The following is a 21,320-nucleotide window of genomic DNA, read 5'->3' on the forward strand; positions in this document are numbered from 1 at the left end:
AGTCAATTTCTTTCGCCATTTTGAAAAATAAAATCGGGTTGTTGCTGAGCCGAAAATACATCAGGCTAAAGTGATAGCTCAGTTCGGAGATAATGCATGTTCCAGAACTCTTTTAAATTCAATTAATTGTTACTCATTTTGTGGTACTTTAATCCCTTATTATTATTATTCCAGCCATGTCTACAGATGCAGCAGCAGACCAGGTAAAGTTAGCTTGTGTCGCATAGGCCCGCGCTAAAATGCTACTGCTAATACCAATCGGACGGGTTATTTTTGACAAAACGTTTTTCCCATTGTCCTGGTTTTCCCCATTTTGTCAATAAACCTCAAACCTTGTGTTTTATTATAGATGCTTTTGTATCAAGCCCGCTTAATATGCCTTTTGTCTCGTTCGTTGCCGCGTTGTTCCCTCTTTATTCTAAATGCTTACACGGAAACTCGTATTGTTAAATGCACTGTTAAGAGCACTGCAATGCGCCAATATAAGAAAGAGGTCAGCTTTTAATAGAAAGGTGTATTTGCAAAATATTCGAAAGGTTCTTTAAGTGACATTGTGTTATGTTGAGTGCCTCTTAGTGATACATCAATATTATTTTAGTATAAATAAAGAGAAATTCATTGGAATACAAGGCAAAGTACATAAATTATCATACCAATGTTATGTGTTTATATGAAATCATAGGTCGAGAAATTTGTATTTATCCTGGGGAATTCCACACTTAGGTCGCCGCCATGTTTGTCCGGCATTTACCCGCCAGGCTGCGCTCTGTGGCACTGGCCCTCGCTCACACCAGACAACACAGTGCCGTCTTGGGTTTAAATCTTACACACTGAGGCTTTAAAAAAAGAAATGGTCTCTTAAGCACAGACGTGCCCATTGAGAATATGTATTAGAACAACAATCACTGTTATTATTGCATACATGTTGTATACTCTCCATTTTATAGCTCAATAATTAATTTTCATTCATTTGGTTCCTCCACTGTAGGCAGCAGAGTACATCCCGGAGAAGGTGAAGAAAGCAGAGAAGAAGTTGGAAGAAAACCCATATGACCTTGACGCTTGGAGCATTCTGATTCGAGAAGCACAGGTTTAGTGACTCAAGAGTTGCATCATTGTATAGAGGGTAAAATTAATAACGGGCTTAAAGGGTGGGTGCCGTGCCATTTATGTGTTTGAACATCTAAAATACTGTCTGTTCCTCACAAATGTGTGGATGTAAATGCATTTCCCCATTTTAGAACCAACCCATTGATAAAGCAAGGAAGACATATGAGCGACTTGTCGCTCAATTTCCGAGTTCTGGCAGATTCTGGAAACTATTCATCGAAGCTGAGGTTAATATTTTATTTTATTTTTCGTATGCATGCCATTTTCCTTTTTTGATCAACAAAGTGGTTTTCACTCAATTGTCTCCTTTGTCGATGGGGTTTAAAGTCACGATACTTGATGTGTCATTTACCAAAACTTGTTGGTTAAAAAACCTTCCTGCAAATGATGATTGCACTACTATTTAAAAATAAAACAATAATTTACTTCCCCGGGATTTAATTAGTATGTTCCTCGACATATTTTTAAAATGGGGTAAAATGAATTTGTTGCATGTTTGGTTTGCAACAGTATTAAAACAATTTAAATGGTATTTGGAGTGCATTAGCCTTTTATTCACTTGTCGTGTCAATTTATTGCCTCCTGTGTCATTTCTTTTGGAATGTGATGAACAAATGCTCTGCTTTTGACACATTCCCCACCCCTTTTCCAAGGAATGAATGAAGCAAAGACCAGTCTCCTCTTTTGTGTTTAGCCACATTTTTAAAATAATGCAGTCAACCACAGAACTTTTTAATCACAGTTTTTAAATCTTTTGTAACGCTTATTTCTTTTTGTCAAGCATTATGTCTGCTTTTAATTTTCTCCTCCTATTATATGCCCTGGAACAGTGAGTTTTAGATAACACATTCAAAGCCGTAAAACCGAACTACTTAAGAAAATTTTCACCACAGTTGCAGCAAGATCCAGTGGACCACAGGAAGCAGGTAGCGAAAATATGTGAAGGAAAGTGTATTCCTTATTTATAGCCATTTGACTAAGTGGGGTAAAATGATTCTAATTGGCGTTGGCAGTGGGCGTTGCTTTCTTAGATGGGTGAGTAGTCATGTTTTCTCAGTGGTAAGTGCATTGTTCGAGTCTGACTCAAATATGGAATTATGGACAGTTAAGTAAATGTTTGCTTGCAATTTTTATACGTTTTTTTAAAATTGCAAATAGACTGTGATAAAAGATCTCTACCCTTCCTGCCTTATGTGGTAGGTCAAATAAAAAAACTTTTTCAATGTGCCTTCAATACGCTAACCCATTTTGAAAAGTGTCCCAATTATATGGATTGGATTGCATAGTCGTAAAATTAATATTCCATATTTATATTTAATGTTTCATCTTTTTTTTTTTTTTTTTTTAAACCATGATTCTCCCTTGGAATTGTTAGTTGTTCTAGTCTATAATGAATGTAGAAAATCAAGGTTTCTGAGATTTTAGTAACTTTGTTGTTATTTTGGTAATGCATCCTATTTGCATATTTATCCATATAGCAGTTCTCACTAAAATGGTTTCCCTCAGTTAAACGTCTAGAAGTTTCTTATTTTTAGGGTTTTGGTCAGAGTTCTTAATATAATTTGTTTTTGTCATACTTGCACTACAGCTGTAAATGTGTCAAATAGGGCCAACTTGCCAGTTGGCCCTACACAGTGTAAATTGCCATAACCTAGCAGGTTGAATACCTCCTGTCCTCAGTTTTAGTGAAATGTGGTGCATTTTAGAAATTAATGTTTATTAGGACCCTCCCATGTTTCATGGTCAGGAAAGATATGGTAGACAACACGGAAGTGCATATAAAAAGTGGGCCAAGCTTTTGCCCTGCTGTGGTTGCATGCCTAATAATGCAAGTGAGGTGCTTTAGACCCATCATCTTAATTTCCACTTAAGTGTCCCGGTCTGGAATTAATTTAGGCCTTTTGCCAGTTTGTGCACATAAACAACATTCCTCAATTTAATTAAAAGGGCTTCTTTAACACTTACAAGTGTTGACCTCTGGCACAATACATTGATGTGGGCTGTGTTAGACAATGTGCACTGCCAAAGGCTAGACTTGCATACCAATGCTTGTTAGTATAGTTGAATGAGCTATTGGACTGCTGCACCACAGACTGCATTAATGTACCTCTAAGACTGGAATTAGATCTTGGTCTTGTACTGGGTTGTGTCTGTGGCCATTAAAGGGTGTGCTTTCCCTACTTGCATATTTTTTTTAAATCTTCATAGCCAGGTCAAAATGCAATGTTTTAAATAATACCATTAAAACGAGTGTTAAATGGCAGTAAGCAATGAACCCATCCCCTAATAAACTTCAGTTGCTCGTTGTATGCATTTTCTGACTCCTTTTCTCAGGAAAAGAAGCTTATAATTAGTGTGACATCATTGGCTACCATTTTAAACATTTAAATACCCCAGTCCTAACAAATTTCAGCTGACTTTGTGAGCAATATGTAACAAGCAGCATGCAGCACGCCTCAGTGAAGGGGTCACCAATGTGGTGCCCAAGGGTATCGGTTAGCCCCCTAAATCGCCTGAGTAGCCCGCGGACTGTTTCTAAAAACTCACCTGTAATAGGGAATTGTGATTTTCAAGGTGCATGATGTTGTTGATTGTATGTTAACCTTACTGCTAGTTGTTAGAATCTTTTAATAGCATAGTAATAACACAATAGCTTGTCAGTCTTAACTATGGTAACCCCATTGCGTTCAGCTTCCAAATGGGTTAGTGACTTCTGTCCGTGTGAGTTCTTTTGGTGAGCAGTTTTCAAAACATATTTTGGAAAATATGGCAACATAACCTTTTTACAGGAAGTAGGTCATCTTTGAAAGATTAAAATTGTAGATCAATATCCTGAACTGTGTGTTTGATGCAAATACCTCTAGTCATAGAACACCATAAAGGTTGTGTACTGATAAACACTAGGTGGTGATACAGCCCATGTCCATCTGCCCTGTTAAGACTTGCAAAATATTTACAGTTTATTATATCTTTAATAAGATGCTCCTTAAATCCATTCTTTTGACAACACCAAAGGGAAAATGTTATTTTAAAAACATTGAAAATTCACGTTATTGCGTAAAAACTGAAGTTCAAATGGCACCTTGCTGCCTTTGCTAAACTCTTGTAATGTTAAGTTTTTAAATCCTGTGGTAGTAAAAAAAGAATCATAAATTCACTCAGTAGTTTTGTTATCCACTGCCTGTAACAAAAGAACACTATAAAAGGTTGTGCACAAATAAGCACCAAGTGTTGATAGAGCTCCTGTCCATCTGCCCTGTTAAAAGACTTGTAAAATATCTAGTTTATATTTTTAAGACTCTTTAAATCCACATTCTTTTGACAAAGGGAAAATGTTGTTTTTAAAAAACTGAAAATTCAAACTACTGGTAAAAATTGAAGTTCAGAATGGCACCTTGCTGCCTTTGCTAATCTCATGCAGTGTTAGGTTTTTAAGTCCAATCGCAGTAAAAAAAACAAAACATAAATTTCCACAGTAGTTATCCACTGCTTTTAACAAAACACAATATGTGGTTGTGCACTAATAATCACCAAGTGTTGATACACCTCCTGTTGATCTCCCGCCTCAAAATTTTTTTCTTGTGAAATAAATCTATCATGGTTTAGAAACATGTGCCCTATTTTGTTATTAAGGTTCAAAAGGAAACATTTGGTGGAAAAAAGACAGTCGTGAGCCAACATTCACACGAATGTGTATAAATTGCTGTCATTGCTAAACTGTTGAAGCTGGAATCTTGGTTTTTCAGAAACATGGTGGAAAGCATTTTTTTAATAGCATTGAATTCAAAAGTGTAGTTGCCGTTGAGCCTCTGTAAAGCTGGTGTTAGAACTTCACCAACAACCCCCTAAATTCACACCACCCACCCCCGAAGTTATGGTGAAGGTTGGAAATATTCCTCTGCTTCAGCTTGACGCGGAGCCTATGTACGGGTGGTGGGGATATTAATTTGTCCAAAACAATTTGAAATGTTGCTACTAACTGATAAAACACCCACATAGATGCTATGCCCCACAACAAGTTTATATGGTCACAGATGATTCACGTTCCACTTTTCCTCTAACATCACAGTTCAAGTTTTGTTATTTTACTTTGATCAAAATGATTACATTATATTAGAAATGTACTGATCTTTAATAAAACGTGCTTAAGGTAAATATTCAGTTAAGAATATCATGCTGGATTTTAAAGGGCTTTGCTCCATTTGACAATTGTTTAAAATATTTGTTTTTCCAAAATGAGAAATAGCATAGAAAAATAAGGCATATATATTTTTCAGAGATCAAGAGTGTTGTCTATTTATGTATTTTTTTTACTATTTAACAAGCTGTAAGTAAAGGGGTTTTTTATGCCTTTTATTCAGAATTAACATTAATTTATTAATAAATTGACTCATCAGAAGAACCAAGAACTACCCTTTATTTTGTTAGTGTTTTTTTTCAGATGCTTAAAGTTTTGTTGCATAAATGTTTTTTCTCTAACTTATATGCTAATATCACTGCAATCTAAAAATAGCTTGATTTGACTATGAATTTAAAAGTCCCACGTCCACTTGTTGCAATCAATCTCGTATAAGAATAATAAATGAATCTCTCAAGGAGTACAGTAGTTGTCATTCTTGTGTGAATTTCACTTTGTTAATCTTGGTTGTGTGTGTGTGTGTCTGCTTGCATGAAAGCATGATTTTGGAAAGCCACAATTTTACCAAATTGCTCTTGAAATAAATGCATCTATTTTCATTTGTCTTATTTGCAGGTTAAAGCGAAAAACTATGACAAGGTAGAAAAAGTGAGTATGTGTCCTTTCACAAAAATCTACAGTAGCATTTAATTTAGTTCTTTTCCCTCAGAGTAAATACACTTGGTGTCTTTCATATGCTTTTGTTGTGCACTCTGAAAATATAAAACAACATAGAAATAAAATAAGTGAACAACAAGCTATCTTTTAAGCTTTATTTTCTCTATGTACTATACTTGTTTTGCTGAGGCCAGAGTCACATTCAAAATTTATTTTATTGACTTTAAAAACCTTCGCTTCATCCGGGGTTCGGTTACGGCAGGAAGCATTACTAGGGAATCCCAGACCTCTCTATCCACAGCCACTTCATTCAGCTCATCAGTAAGAATCCCAAGGCCTTCCCAGGCCACCCTAGAGACGTAGTCTCTCCGGTGTGTGCTGGGTCTTCCCCGGGTCTTCCTGTCGGTGGGCCATGCCCGGAACACCTGTCGAGGAACGCGTCCATGAGACATCCTTATGAGATGCCCAAGCCACCTCAGCTGGCTCCTCTCAATGCAGAGGAGCAGCGGCTGTACACTTAGTACCTCCTGTATGACCAAGCTTCTCAGCTTATCTCCAAAGTAGAGCTCAGCAGCTTGTATCTGTAATCTAGTTTTTTCGGTCATAACCCACAGTTCATGACTATAGGTGAGGGTAGGAACGTAGATCAACCCGTAAATCGAAAGCTTTGCCTTTCGGCTCAGCTCCTTCACTACGACAGACTGCATGACGACAGACGCTGCACCGATCCGTCTATCGATATCCTGTTCAACCTACCCCCAATCTTTAACAAGACCTCGAGATAATTGAACTCCACTTGGGGCAGAATTTCAGCCCCGACCTGGAAAGAGCATGCCACCCTTTTCCTTCTAAGAACCATGGTCTCAGACATGGAGGTGTTTAATGTCATCCCGGCCGCTTTACACTACTGACAACCATTCCAATGTGACCTGAAGATCACGGCTTGAGGAAGCCAACAGCACCACATCATCTGCAAAAAGCAGAGATGCAATGCTGAGTCTTCCAAACCTGACCCCTTTCCTGCCAAGGTTGTGCCTAACAATTATGTCCAAAAAAAGTTGTGGACATAATCTGTGACAAAGGGCAGCCTTGGTGGAGTCCAACTCCCACTGGACACGAAATGAGTCTGACTTACTGCCGGCAATGCGGACCAAACTTTGGCGGACCCACCCCTCACAAGGCTCCCCGGGGAACATAGTCGAATGCCTTCTTTAAGTCCACATAACACATGTAGACCAGGTGGGCAAACTCCCATGTACCCTCGAGGACCCTGCAGAGTGTGGAGAGCTGGGCCACTGTTCCACGGCCTAGACGAAAACCACACTGCTCCTCTTAAATCCAAAATTCAACTTCCTGACAGACCCTCCTCTCTAGTACTCCAGAAAAGACCTTACTAGGGAGGCTGAGAAGTGTGATCTTCCCTGTAGTTGGAACACACTCTTTTGTCCCCCTTTCGGCACCCCAGTCTGCAAGTCCAGGGTGTACTGTCCACTGTGTCCTCACTATGTTACGGAAGGGTGTCAACTATGAGGCGCCCACAACATCAAGCCTTAATGAACTCCAGGTGGATCTCATCAAGGAGCTTTTTTTGACCAGTGACCTCAACTTTCCCCGGTTTATTTACATTTTTATATTCATTCCCATTTTTTTTTCTCTCCAGTGTTTTTTTAAATCTGAACTGCATTAATGCCACCTTAAATTGTTTGGTTTACTAATGGGCAACCTTTTTGCAATAGTTGTTTCAGAGATGTCTGATGAAAGTGCTGCACATCGACCTGTGGAAATGTTACCTGGCATACGTGCGAGAAACCAAAGGAAAACTGCCCAGTTATAAGTAAGCTCCCGTGGCTCCTGTAAATCTTGCTGATGAATATTCCATAAATTCATGGCACATTTTGCGCCACTCAGAGAGAAGATGGCCCAAGCTTATGACTTTGCCCTTGATAAAATCGGAATGGAAATTATGTCATACCAGGTACAAAAAATGACTTTGTATTTAAATGCGCTCGAGTTACTGTTCTCATATAATGTGGTTCTTTTCTGCAGATTTGGGTGGACTACATAAACTTCCTGAAAGGAGTGTAAGTGCTACACTATTCCCCCTTTTTATTTTACTTTTTCTTTTTAAATGTAATTTTACTGGCGGGTCGTAGATTTTACACCTAGGTCTTCAGCGTCAGTCTGAATTAGTGATGTGTCGTTTGCGAACGAAGTGGATTTATGAGCCGTCTCTTCGAAGTAAAATTACCCATTTTATTTACGAGAACTCTGGTGGAGAGAGAGATTATGGCCGACCCCGCTCCACACTGGGTTCTCTGGGTCCAACAGCGCTGGACCGCATGTCTGAAGCCTGTCTTATAACAAAATCTAAGTTTTAACAAGGCTGTATAAACAGAGACAAAGAAGAACAATAATGGGTGGATGATGAAAAAGAGTTAGCGAGAGAAGTTTTGACCGACCCTAATGAAATTCGGGCCGGATTTTGTTTTTTGCCTCGGATCTTACATTTAGTCTGAAAGCTGTGGACAAAACCTTTTCTCTAAAGGCTTGGATGCTTTAGAGTGGTCTAACCTTTTGCTATTAAATCATCACAGTAATATTTCATTGTACAGTTAGGTCTCTTCATGTAAAACGGCTGTTGGCGCTATCACTTTTGTGCATTTCATCGTTTATTACATATTTTGCGAAACCGGTGACGTTTCTCAAGGACCTATGAAAGGCTCTCAGAATCTGATTGGCTAAAGAAGCGACTGATGTTCAGGATTTTTCGTGAAGGTTTCCGGGTGGATTTCTGAGCCAAGCAACAACTAATGGCTGAAATGTATTGCTTAAATGATTAAATATGAAAGAACACATCTGAAACCAGCGTAACAAGGGGGGAAGCTATGAAAGGAAGCTCAGGGACAGTTTTGAAATATTTATTAAGTATTGATGGGCAAAATATAATATCACATGATTCAGATATTTTTTAGACTGCAGCCTCTCACGGCCCACCACTGGTTAACTCGCGCTGATTCCAAGATTGTATTGTGTACCACCAGTGAGGCGGTGGGCTCATACGCAGAGAACCAGCGCATCACAGCAGTGAGGAGGGTCTACCAGAGGGGCTGTGTCAATCCCATGATTAACATTGAGCAACTGTGGAGAGATTATAGCAAGTATGAGGAGGTGAGGTCATCAATCTTCGTCCAGCATCATAAGTTATCGCGGTTTATGCTGACTGCTGGTTGTTTTAACGCGTTAGGGAATTAATATTCACTTGGCCAAAAGAATGATTGAGGATCGAAGCAGAGATTACATGAACGCTAGGAGAGTCGCGAAGGTAAGGAGCCACCGGCGAGAAAACTACTTAACCGCGGTTCCTTGGATGTTTCGCTGACTCGGCGGTTGTCTGCTGAAATCAGGAATATGAGACCGTGATGAAAGGACTGGACAGGAATGCGCCCTCTGTGCCGCCCCAAAACACACCGCAAGAGTCCCTGCAGGTGGAATTGTGGAAGAAGTATATTCAATGGGAAAAAGGCAACCCGTTGCGCACTGAAGATCAGACACTCATCACAAAGAGAGGTGATTCGGTTGCCCCTCACCTGTCGAGAAAGGGATGCCACTCTGTTCTAATGCCGCTTTTAACTTGTTGCAGTGATGTTTGCCTACGAGCAATGTCTGCTGGTTTTGGGGCACCATCCTGACGTGTGGTACGAGTCCGCTCAGTACCTGGAGCAGTCCAGCAAGTTGTTGGCAGAGAAAGGGGTACAAGGCATTGTTTCTAATACACAGTGATGCCAAACTATTCGGTGCTTTCTAATGGGATCTACGAAAAAGTATTTATATTAATGTTCAAAAAGAAAGTGACAGTGCCAATTAAAAAGTTGCTTAAGAAAAAACATCTCATTAATTGTGTACAGTGAATTTCCCAGATAGGAATTTGACATCTTTGAGCATTTGCAGTTTATCCAAATTTTGTACAGTATATGTAATATCACAAGGTTTTTTGGGGGACTTTACAGAGCTGCATTAAAGAAGAAGAAAAAGTAAAATCATAGTTTGGACTAAAACTGTAATCCTGAAATAATGACAGTAAAGTAACATTATCAAAAACAAATTAAAATGGTAAGTCTTTAATCCAATGCCCTTTGTTTAGAAACTTAGAAAAAGTGAGTATACTTTTTACCACTGGGAAATTTCCCCCACCCGTGGTAATTTTAAATAAATTCTTAAGAAAAAACAGTTTTCTCTGAAATTGCATTACATTATTAAAAGATACTTCACAAATCTGTACTTCTTTATTGTAAGATGGCTGTAAAGGGTAGCCGATCCCGGTATTGGCCATCATGGCAAATACAATACAGTTAAATAAGTTGGTATGTGCGCAGTCGGTTCACAGTTCTTAGGTGAGTGTTAGCTCCTCCACATGAAACTGGTTTTCATGGTAACCAGTAGCAGGAGAAGCCTCCTCATCCAACTCAGCACCTGCATCAACTGGTCACCATTCTAGTCAGTGTAAAGCGTCCTCTCGTTCTTCGGAGATGAGCTAGGCCTCTTCACTCATCCCTAATCTTAGTTTGTGGATGAGTTGTAATGCATATAGTGAAAATTTCATTTTTGTTTTCGCCAAAAATATTATGCATAAAATGTTGGTGTTCATTTGTATGACACTTTATTTAACAAAATTAATGAACATGGTGTCACCATCTCGCACTCATTAAAAATGTAAAGAAAAGAAAACTCTTCATATACCTAAAGTAAATGCACCACAATTTCTGCAAACTGTTTTTTTTCCTACCTGCATAGTCCTGTTAAAGGGACATTGTGTTAATTAACGGCTTCGAGTTGTAAAAAAAGCAAGAAACAAACAACATTGATTTGATTAATAAGTAAAAATGCAGTCATATGAAAATGCATTTTTTTTTCAAATACTTGTGAGTCAACCTACCTGTATTTCACATAAAATGAGGCTAACCTAGAGGCAGGTCCACCATCTTGCTGCTACAGGTACCCCCCAATACCAAAGACTTTGTGCAAGGTTAGGCAAAAAAATAAAGCATTTGTACGATTTGGTCACTGTTGAGTCTCTGTAGTTTGTATTGTATTGTAGCACTTGTCTTTGGTTGCACTACACAATACAGCGACATAAGGTGGTCAAACAATGCTCAGCATCTTTTTGAACAAAATGAAAAAGTAATTTTCAAATGAATAAAAAGTGTACTAAAATGAAGACTGCAACAAAAGAAATTAGACAAACATGGTGTAAAACTTTACATTACAAATAACTGAAAGCTTCAGCTTTATTGTCTCCCTTATTTGTCCCTCACAGGACATGAATAACTCAAAGTTATTCAGTGACGAGGCTGCGAACATCTATGAGCGTGCCATTGGGACACTACTGAAGAAGAACATGCTACTATACTTCTCGTTTGCGGACTACGAAGAAGTGGGCTATTACGGCTTTTCATAAACAACCTGAGTCATCCTGGAGAGACTCCTTCATTTTTATTTTTGGCTGTGCTGACTTTACAGAGCCGCATGAAGCACGAGAAGGTGCACAACATCTACAACAAATTGCTGGCAATCGAGGACATCGACCCCACGTTGGTGTACATACAGTACATGAAGTTCGCCAGGAGGGCGGAAGGAATCAAATCGGGCCGCATCATTTTCAAGAAGGCTCGCGAGGACTTGCGCACGCGTCACCACGTATACGTTACCGCTGCCCTCATGGAATACTACTGCAGCAAGGTGATGCACTCCTGCAATGAAGGTGATGCAAGAAGCAGCTTCATGTTTTGTCTTTTCATCCAACAGGATAAATCGGTGGCCTTTAAGATCTTTGAGCTTGGCTTGAAGAAATATGGTGACATTCCAGAGTACATACTCGCATATATCGATTATCTCTCGCACCTTAACGGTAGGTGCACTGTCTCTATTTTGGTGCCTTGATTGGCGGCATTTGTTTGAGCAAATAATTTTTTTATTAGAATTTCATACAGCGCCTATCGAAAGTATTGTCTCCCTAAGCACTTTTTGGTATATTGCCACATTTCAGGCTTTGAACGTTAAATATTTTCTAAGAATCAATCTTGTGAGATTTAATCGTGAAGCGGAACCAAATTATTTGAACATTTTATATCTTATTTAGCATGTAAAAACTGAAAAAAGGTGTTGCAAAAAATGTTGGCTCCCTGTTCTCAGCTAAGCCAAATTACTCCAGGATTTCCTTGATGACTTCTGAATGGTCTAATGTCAACCTAGATGACTAACAATGACAGAGTCCACCTGTGTGTCATTAAGTCGCAGTATAAATTCACCCAGACAGCATTATCCAGCACCAAACCTTTTGTATATCAGTCTTGCCTCGACTTCACATGTGTGACAATAGGCTCCGCTTGAAGCATTATAATGAACATCTGATCAATGTTCCCTCTAATTTTCCACGGGTCTGAGCGTTCACACAAAGTCAGTAAGCAACGCTTGAAACAGTGAGCAACCATAATCCCAAGTGTGGCAAGATAATTAATTATCAAACATGTCCAAAACTTGACATCAAGTTACATTTTGCAGAGTTTCCGGCAATGCAAAAAAAAATTATCTTTTGAATGAATTGACTCGTGTACTATTGCAAAGGTTGTACGGCCTACGAATGTCGTTTGTTCTCACAATTCTTTCACAAGATATCCATTTCTTTTTATTTCCTTGTATATTTTGTTGCATAATATTAACATTTTTGGGGGCTTATTTAGTCGGTTTTAAGATACAGAACTGTACTTAATCACATTTTTAGTGGAAGTACAATGTTGGCAACAAGATTCACTTGATATAATTGGAAATTATTTGAATGCAACACAAATGTTTTCTTCTTTTTTCCGTGTTTTTTTCTACGTTTTTGTTACTTTTTTTTTTTTTTCTCTATTCCCTTTTTTTCCTACATTTCTTTCTTTTCTTTTTTTCTGGCTTTTTTTTCTAAATTGTTCCTTTTTTTCTCTTTTGTTTATTTTTTTTCCTCAGCTTTTCACTACTTTTCATTTTGGTATTTTTTTCTTTTTTTGTTCTACTCCCCTCTCCTTTAAGTCATGTTGTGCATAATTGTACATAATATTTGGTCATGTTGGGATTAAAGAAGCAAAAACAACCTGAAGAGCCGTTTAGGACCCGAAAGAGCCGGTTCCTTTTAGTGAGTCGAGCCGAATAAGCCGGTTCTCTACTAAAGTTACTCAACTTCGTTGTACTTCGACCTGACTTCAAAATACCGCATTTAGGACACAACGTCCGGGGAACCCGTGTATTTTTACCTTCATGCACTGTAACTTTGAATTAAGTCGCTTCTTAATTAGTAATTTTGAGCCCTCGTTTTTGTGCGCTGGCTAAATTTTCTTGTGTGCTGAGAATATGCGAGCAGTGCACAATTGCGCACGCGTGCAGCTTAGAGGGAACACTGTCTCTGAGCCATATGTACTCATGAAAAGAGCCATTTGTGGAAAGATATTAAAAATGCTGTGCACAAATGATAACCATCAAACCTTAAGGAACTTAAACTGTTTTGGAAGGAAGAATGGGGAAATATTTGTTTCAAGATGTGCAAAACCTATGGAGACATACACAAATAGACTTAGTGGTTGTGATCGCTGCAAAAAGAGGTTGTACAAAGTATTAACTCAAAGTGGGCCAATTGATTCTTAGAAAATATTCAGAGTTTTTGATTTATAAGTTTGAAGTCTGAAATATGGCATGGGGGGCAATACTTTTGCAAGGCATTGTATTTCGGAATTCGGTTGCACGCATGATTAATCTTCGTTTGTCCCCACAGAGGATAATAACACCAGGGTTCTCTTTGAACGAGTCCTCACCTCAGGAAACCTCTCAGCAGAGAGATCAGGGTACATGCAGTGTTCATCAACTTTAAGAGCAGTCGTTGTCACTGGCCTCGCTTTGACAACTCTCATTTCATCTCGCTCAGGGAGGTCTGGGCCCGTTTCCTGGCCTTCGAAAGCAACATTGGCGACCTGGCCAGTATTCTTAAGGTGGAGCGGCGCCGTTTCACCGCCTTCAAGGACGAGTACGAGGGCAAAGAGACGGCCTTACTCGTGGATAGATATAAGTTCATGGACCTTTATCCCTGCTCTCCTTGTGAACTCAAAGCTCTTGGATACAAGGTGTGTGCTTTGATCGTAATGGTAAAAAAGAAAGAAGGAAAATAATTTGCCTCTGGAAATGTGAAACGTCTTAGCTATTTCTTACCTTTTTTTAAAGGGACAATGCATATTATTTATAGCCTCTTAGTGGTTAAAAAAACTCAATTTATCGAATAATAATAATAATAATAATGAGAAAATATATGTCCACTATCATATAAAGGTGTATTATATGATATAAAGATGTTTTTGGTTGCAGTACACAATGCATCCACATCTAATGGTCAAAAATGACACTGTGTCTTTTCAAGTTTGCAAACTGGTTTTCATTGGATAGAGTCAGATTTGAAAATGGAAAACAAAGTATAATTAAAGGCTTGAAGGGACACTGTAATATATTGGACCACTAGATATCTTGCATGGTGCAACCGAAAGCAAGTGCTACAAGAAGATTACAAACTAAGGAGACTCAAAGTGATCAAACCGCACCTTTTTTCTTCTCATTTTACCATGCATTAATTGAAAAGCCTTTCCCCCAGGTATTTGTTTTTTGCAGGTACCTTTAGCAGGGTGGGAAAAAATATATATCCACTAATGTCGGCCGTGTCCGCAAACACGTCTCACCTTTACTCCACTTCCTGTCAGCCCGCGTTTGCCCCGCCCCTTCTTTCTCATTTGCTCGTGCAAAACATAACAGAATAAGTTTAGTTGATAAATACATTACAAAAATATACAGTTGTAAATACATATTATACATGGTTACACATATTTACAAAGAAAGACGGTACACCGAGAGAGTTTTCAAAGCTTTAATAATAATATTATAACTTTCATCCCAAACCGTGCTTGTGAAGGGTAGCAAAACGCTACTAGCAACACGCTCGCAACACAGCAAACAGCTCAGTTAAAAAAACATACTGTACTTGTAGTAAGCACGGTAAACTGTCCTCATCTTCCTCCTTATAACTGACGTCATCAAAGTTGTCTTCCTTCAGTATGGGAGAGAGACTTTGTCATGTAGACGTCGTCCCACGCTCCCTTATTCAAAAACACACTAGCATCACGCTCGCAAAGTAAAGTTTACGTGCGGTAGCTCTGTTTCCTTCTAAATTGGACTGCTCGATTGCGTTTAGCTTGAAAGGTGCGCCATGTGCCTTTCTTTTTGCAATTTGCATGATGAGGATATGTCTACGCTAATTTAATTTGTGCACAAGCTAAGAAGTTGCAGTCTAAATCTTACCTTTCATACTCAAGCGCCGCTGGCGGCCGTTAGAAAAATTACATAAGTTGGCCGCATCACTAGATAAGCCGCAGGTTTCAAAGTTTGGGGAAAAAGTAGCGGCTTATAGTCCGTAATTTACGGTATTTGAAAAATAATGGTAATGCTGTAAGAACAGTAAATGGTCAGCATTCATATGGCGTTTTGACAAAGCACTTTGCAATGTGCTTCACACTTACACATTTACACACAAGCACACACACTCTCACAAACTGATAGCGGCGACAGCCATGAAAGGCGCTTACCCGCTTATCGGGGGCATTAGGGGTTCGGTGTCCTGCCCCATGATATTTAACTCGGAGTAGTTGGGATCGAACCTTTGAACTCTTAGTCCCAAGACAAGCGCTCTACCTCCTGCAGATTTTAATTTTTCTTCTTCCACCGTCAAATGTTTTCATATTTCTGTTTACGTAACATACCCATTGTTTTCCCACCGGTACAGTCGGTGGAAGTGAATTTCCCTAAGGGGACCAAAAAATTAAAACTGATCTTTTCATGAATTGTGTTTGTAGGATGTGTCTCGTGCCAAATTCGCAGCTCTGCTTCCCGAGACTGTGTCGGTGCCCTCTGTTCCCACGCTGAAGGACGATATCGACAGAAAACCAGAGTACCCCAAACCAGATACCAGTCAAATGATTCCTTTCCAGCCACGTCACTTAGCAGGTCTTCCGCCTCATCTTAACTCTTGACATGAGAAAGTCGAGATGTTTTTGTAGAAGTTGACCGATTGTTGAGCGAGCCGATTATCGGCACTAATATTTGGGAATTTGAGGGATACCAGTATCTGCATTTGTATTCATTCAACGGGCCGATTATTTAGTCCCTCTTCCTTGCTCCTACTTCTCCCGTCCTTAATCCTAGCTGCACACCCCGCGCCTTCCGTTTAGATAAGCGACCGGGGAGGAAACACTGCCGCAAAAGTTTTCCCGACTCCACACACTGTAGATGAAATCAAGCCGCTGATAATATTGAGGTTTTAAAAAAAAGTTCATGCCGTGGTAGAAAAGCGTGTGTGTGTGTGTGTGATTAATGATAGCGTCAAAAGTGTAGTTAACGTGTTTAAAGGATGCACGTTCAGGTGGAGACTGATATATTAGCTCTTATCATAACAATAATTCGCCAATCAAGCGTGTGCTTTTGAGATTGAAAGTGAGAATAAAAAGCATGCTAATAGGGAAGACTGAGTGATTAGTTATTACCATAACATAAGTTTATCAATCTGGCCCTAAAACAGCAATGCTCACACTTTTCAATTCGTGAGAGCCATTAAAATTCCCATTGCTTTATGCACTTCTTTTGAAGTTATATGTTGGTTGTATTGACATTTCTATTTATTGTAAAAAAAAAAAAAAAACAATCAGGGAGCTATTTTTTACAAGTTTTTATGTACCTTTACACAAGTTGCTGCTCAGCCTAATTTTATTTCCTGCCCTTTTTTTAGTTTGGGTGAAAGATTAGTCGTGTTAGTTGTGTTGGATTTCTAATGTATTTACTGCAAAAGGTTTCAGAGAGTTATTTAAGTTTTATTTGAATTTATAACAAATATTCTTTGTTTCTTGGCCAATTTTCAGGCTTTTACTGCAAGTGAAAATCGACTCCAAATATCGATTATCAGCCTCCCCTTAATACTAATAATAGAAATTGGTATTGGCCCTGAAATCGGCCGATCCGTAGTCTTTTGTTAACAACCGGTTGTTTGTGTCCGCAGCTCCAGGCCTTCACCCTGTACCCGGCGGAGTGTTCCCAGTACCCCCGGTGGCTGTCCTTTTAATGAAGCTTCTGCCGCCTCCCACGTCTTTCACCGTCAGTCACACTGAAAATCGAGCGATATGCTGCTTCGCATTGCGATATGCTGCTTTTAGTGTGTGTGTTTAAAATGTGAATTGCCTTGCAGGGTCCTTTTGTCAAAGTAGATGAGCTTCTTGAGTCTTTCAGCAGATGTACACTTCCAGAGAGTAAGTAATCCCGACTGCCTGTCTGCATGAAAAAAAAACACTTTTTTAGTTTCATTTACTGTATGTACTAGATTAGAAGCCGCAAACCCCCTAGCAAAAAAACAAAAATATTTTGCCATATATTTGTCATATATAAGGCACACTTTACTATCGGGCGCCTTAAAAGTCAAGTTACATTTATTTGTATAGCCAAAAATGTGTCAAAGGACTGCCCAGGATTACAATGACACCATCGCCTGATCTTAAACCAACATGCGGGCAAGGAAAAACTCAAAACCTCAGCGTGAGGGAAAAAAGGGGCCTCACAAGTGGTAATCCCCCTTCCAGGATGACCAAGGTGGAATAGATTTAGCATAGGTTAACATGGTTTCGTTACGCGAAGACATTTGGTTTCATCCCATTATCACACTATTTTTACCCATGGTGCCATAAACGAATGTTAGAGAATGGAGAAAACAAAGACGTCCTGAGAGATAGAAACCCAAAAACACACAACGAGGGAAACAACTCTTTGGTTCATCGGATGATGAATCAGGCTTTGAGTTTAATTAAACTTTCAGGATGACTTTGTTTTCTCCATTCTATAATATCCATGTCAGTCAGCGGGAGTGGAAAATAGTGTGATAATGCTCTAAAATCAAATGCCTTTTCTTATGTTATTTGTATCAAGAGTGGTCTAGTGGTGAAGTGTCGGCGCTATCACCGTGAAAACCCAGGTCCAATTCCCATTGCATACATTGTTTTGCCTTTTTGGTCAGTGATATTTTTTGATTGATCCATCATTGCGCAAATACGGTAGTATGCCGTGAGTACTATATTCATTTCCTAATGTTATCCATGTATTTTGCGGTATATAAGGTACACTGGTTTATAAGGCACACTTTTTCTGGGCTTTTAGGTGCCTTATAGTCCAGAAAACACAGAAGTATCTAATCCAATGTTATTTCAACCTGTTTGCTGTTAGACTTTGTCTAGTGTACCACAGGATATCGCCCATTTTTTTTCTTTGGAAAAAAAAAGCATGACATTTTTCAGTATTTATGCTTTCCGGTGATCAGATGAGAACCGAACATCTATCCATTTAAGTAGGTGGCAGCATGTTACCATTTGTTTTCTTTTAAAACTAATTATCAGCTCACACAGTAGTACAGGAAAATATATTTTAAAAATAATTTAGTTTGATGAAGCTTTTAAAGATTGCTCTGAACAAAAATGATAAATTAAGGAAAAGTGGACCTATTTTTGCTGATTTTAATAATTATTTTCTCCTTTCACTCAAAACAAACAGAAAAAGAAGTTAGGACATTATAGACCGTTTTTTGTTCCATTGGCAGATAATTTGTGCAGATTTTAGGATGTATTCTTTTTTTTGTTTTCAGAAGAAAATGATAAAAACTAAATAATAAAAAGTGGTTTAATAGTGAAATCCTGACGTACAGCAAAGTTATAAATCTAAATTATAAGCCTGTGTAACCTGCTGAGCCATGATGACCACAAATGATCAGAAAAACCTAACACTTTATCACCTGACTGTTTCTCACAGATCTCAAAAGTGGTCTGTAATTACTTATGTGTACCACAGGGTGGCCACAAATAGTGGCGGTTCTACACTTAAATGACTCCATGCGCGAGCTACATATTACTGTTATTCTTACCCAACACCTCTATGGGGAGAGATTGGTCTCAAAAACAAATATATTAACCAATTTCTCAAGATCTAACAATCATGTCTTGATAAATGCACATGCATGATTAAAACTCGCATATTCAAATCACGTCGCATAAAATGTTCACTACGTTGTTCTCCATGACAATGAATACAATTCAGATTCATTCAGACCGTACTTAATCTTTTAATGGTACAGAAGAAATTGGGACGTTTGGTTTAGAAAGTCCTCTCAAAGTGCTTGAATTTCGCCATGAAAAGCCTTACAAACAAACATTTTAACAACCCACGATGTTGGTTAAACTAACCAGGCAAGGAGCAAAACCAAAATTTTACTTTGAGTATGTCAACAATGTGCAGGTCAAACACAGAGGAAAACAATTTGATGAAACAACACGACTGATTAATCACAATCATCGTTTTCATTACTCCTCAAAGCTTTGGATGCTGCCGTTGAGCTCATCACGGGCAGACCGCCAGGCGCAGAAGGGGAAGGCAACGGCACATTGGAGAACCACAGCGCCGTGAAGTCACTCAAGAGGCCCAACGCGGACTCTGATGAAGAAGACGACAAAGGAGCTGTGGCGCCGCCCATCCATGACATCTACCGTGCTCGCCAACAGAAGAGGATTCGATAGAGCTTGTCAACCTTACTTGAATGTAACAAGCGGCCAAAGGAGTTAATACGTTTGATTTTCAAAGTGCCGGGCTGACGGAACCCGAGTTGTGTAAGGCAGCCACAGACACCCATCCTAAGCCCGGGTGTCTTTGATCTTTTATGTTGAAAGACTGACTGATCCTGTACAAAGATTTTAATCCAACCATCATCGCTTGTGGCAAACCGCTCCACGTTTGGCCTTGTGTTGTTCCGGTGGTGACAAATATTTTTAGATAACTGGACGAGGTGATCGCTTTCAATAAAAGTGTACTTCCAAGTCCATCACGTTTGTGTCTTTTGGTTTGCTTCGGAGGTCAAATTTTGAATATTCACTGTGCATCCTAGCTGACACTATTATATACAGGGTTCGTGTGGGTGCTTGAAATCCTTGAAAATGCTTGAATTTTAATTTTGTCTTTTTAAGGTTTGAAATCTGCTTGAATATTGGGTCAAGTGCTTGTAAATGCTTGAAATTGTTGCCATTTAACTCAGTTGTCAGATTCGATTTACCATGCATTAAATGAAAAAAAATCAAACAAGTCTTCTCAAGAATGATGCCGACACAAGGAAAAGTCTAGCATGTATCAATCCAGAGCTCTACGGCTTAAAATCAACAGATTTCTTTTAATGGCCCAGGAGAAATTTGAAAATTGACATTGAAAGTTTCCCCGAAAAAATGCTTGAATTTGGCCAAATACTGATGATATAGTGCATATTTAGACATCTGGTCCTCAGAGCCCTCAATAAAAAGTAAATAACACACCTGTTTTTCATTAGAAAATAAAATAGACTGAAATGGCTGCAAAGTGAACAACCTACTTCTTTTTTCCTTTTACTTCGGAAAGTCTTATGTCTTCAATTCAGTACTGTAATTCGACTTAAATAGCTTCATCAGTTGGGTGAAGAGAAATACCCTGTTTTTTGACAGCTTCTTAGTTGAACTGCACAATAAATTGGTTATGTATTTAAAATTTACTGTATTTTCCGCACTATACGGTGCACTGTATTATAAGGCGCACCTCTCAAAAATGGTCATGGATTTTTCACACATAACTAAAAGGCGCAAAAAATTGAAACTACAGTAAGGGTTACTGTGTTTGTGTATAAACGTTGAGCTCTTTATACACTTAACGTACAATGATTGATCAGATCAGTTGATAAGTGTCGCTCACAAAAATAAACATTATATGCAATGGGTATTGAACTTAGGTCACAGAAGTGAAAACACATAACCACTATAGTTGACACATGAAAAGGCATTACATTTGATCTCATTTTAACACTATTTCTACTCAGTTTCATAAACACTGATTCGTATAGTGCATTTTATCCTGCACCAATAGGTTAAACACTCTCTCCACTCCTTTACCGTTGCAATAATATGTATACGTATGTGTAAAAGAGCTTGTGTAGTATTCTGTTTCTCCATTCTATAACATTTGTTAGTGAAGTGGTGAGACTGTTTATCTCGTCAGAATACAGAACAAAATGCACCAAGGAAATCAGTGTGTCTTTCACCATAAAAATAGTGTGATGATGGGATAAGCGCTAAGGCCTTTTCATATGTCATCTGTACCAATGGTGGTCTAGTGAAAGTTTTGGTGCTCTCAATGTTTCAATCTGGGCTTAAATCTTGTTGCATGTTTGCGATTTTGGTCAGGGCATTTCTCCAATCAATCACTGCAGTTTTTTTCTTTCTTTTTAACACTCCTCCTTGCTGATAATGCATTA

The 21,320-nt window shown here is 38.8% G+C and overlaps 1 protein-coding gene across 1 annotated transcript; it reads left to right on the forward strand.

Moving 5' to 3' along the window:
- Nucleotides 1–19,871, forward strand: cstf3 (cleavage stimulation factor, 3' pre-RNA, subunit 3). Its single transcript, XM_088334641.1, has 20 exons — nucleotides 1–203; nucleotides 989–1,090; nucleotides 1,242–1,337; nucleotides 5,864–5,896; nucleotides 7,642–7,739; nucleotides 7,814–7,880; nucleotides 7,952–7,986; nucleotides 8,947–9,073; nucleotides 9,150–9,227; nucleotides 9,310–9,472; nucleotides 9,546–9,655; nucleotides 11,220–11,336; nucleotides 11,423–11,641; nucleotides 11,708–11,810; nucleotides 13,707–13,776; nucleotides 13,857–14,052; nucleotides 15,823–15,973; nucleotides 17,019–17,113; nucleotides 17,205–17,265; nucleotides 19,370–19,871. Exons 1-20 carry the CDS (start codon nucleotides 177–179, stop codon nucleotides 19,567–19,569), a joined length of 2,148 nt encoding a protein of 715 aa, XP_088190767.1. The 5' UTR covers nucleotides 1–176; the 3' UTR covers nucleotides 19,570–19,871.
- Nucleotides 19,872–21,320: the final 1,449 nt, after the last annotated feature.

Source organism: Urocampus carinirostris, chromosome 4, assembly GCF_059441175.1.
Source record: "Urocampus carinirostris isolate Australia breed hairy pipefish chromosome 4, RoL_Ucar_1.0, whole genome shotgun sequence".
NCBI classification, from domain to species: domain Eukaryota; kingdom Metazoa; phylum Chordata; class Actinopteri; order Syngnathiformes; family Syngnathidae; genus Urocampus; species Urocampus carinirostris.

Coding starts and splice junctions, on each gene's coding strand:
- cstf3 (XM_088334641.1), top strand. CDS start 177: ATGTCTACAGATGCAGCAGCAGACCAG. Junction 15,974..17,018: donor CCAGCCACGTCACTTAGCAG/GTCTTCCGCCTC, acceptor TTGTGTCCGCAG/CTCCAGGCCTTCACCCTGTA. Junction 17,266..19,369: donor CAGATGTACACTTCCAGAGA/GTAAGTAATCCC, acceptor TACTCCTCAAAG/CTTTGGATGCTGCCGTTGAG.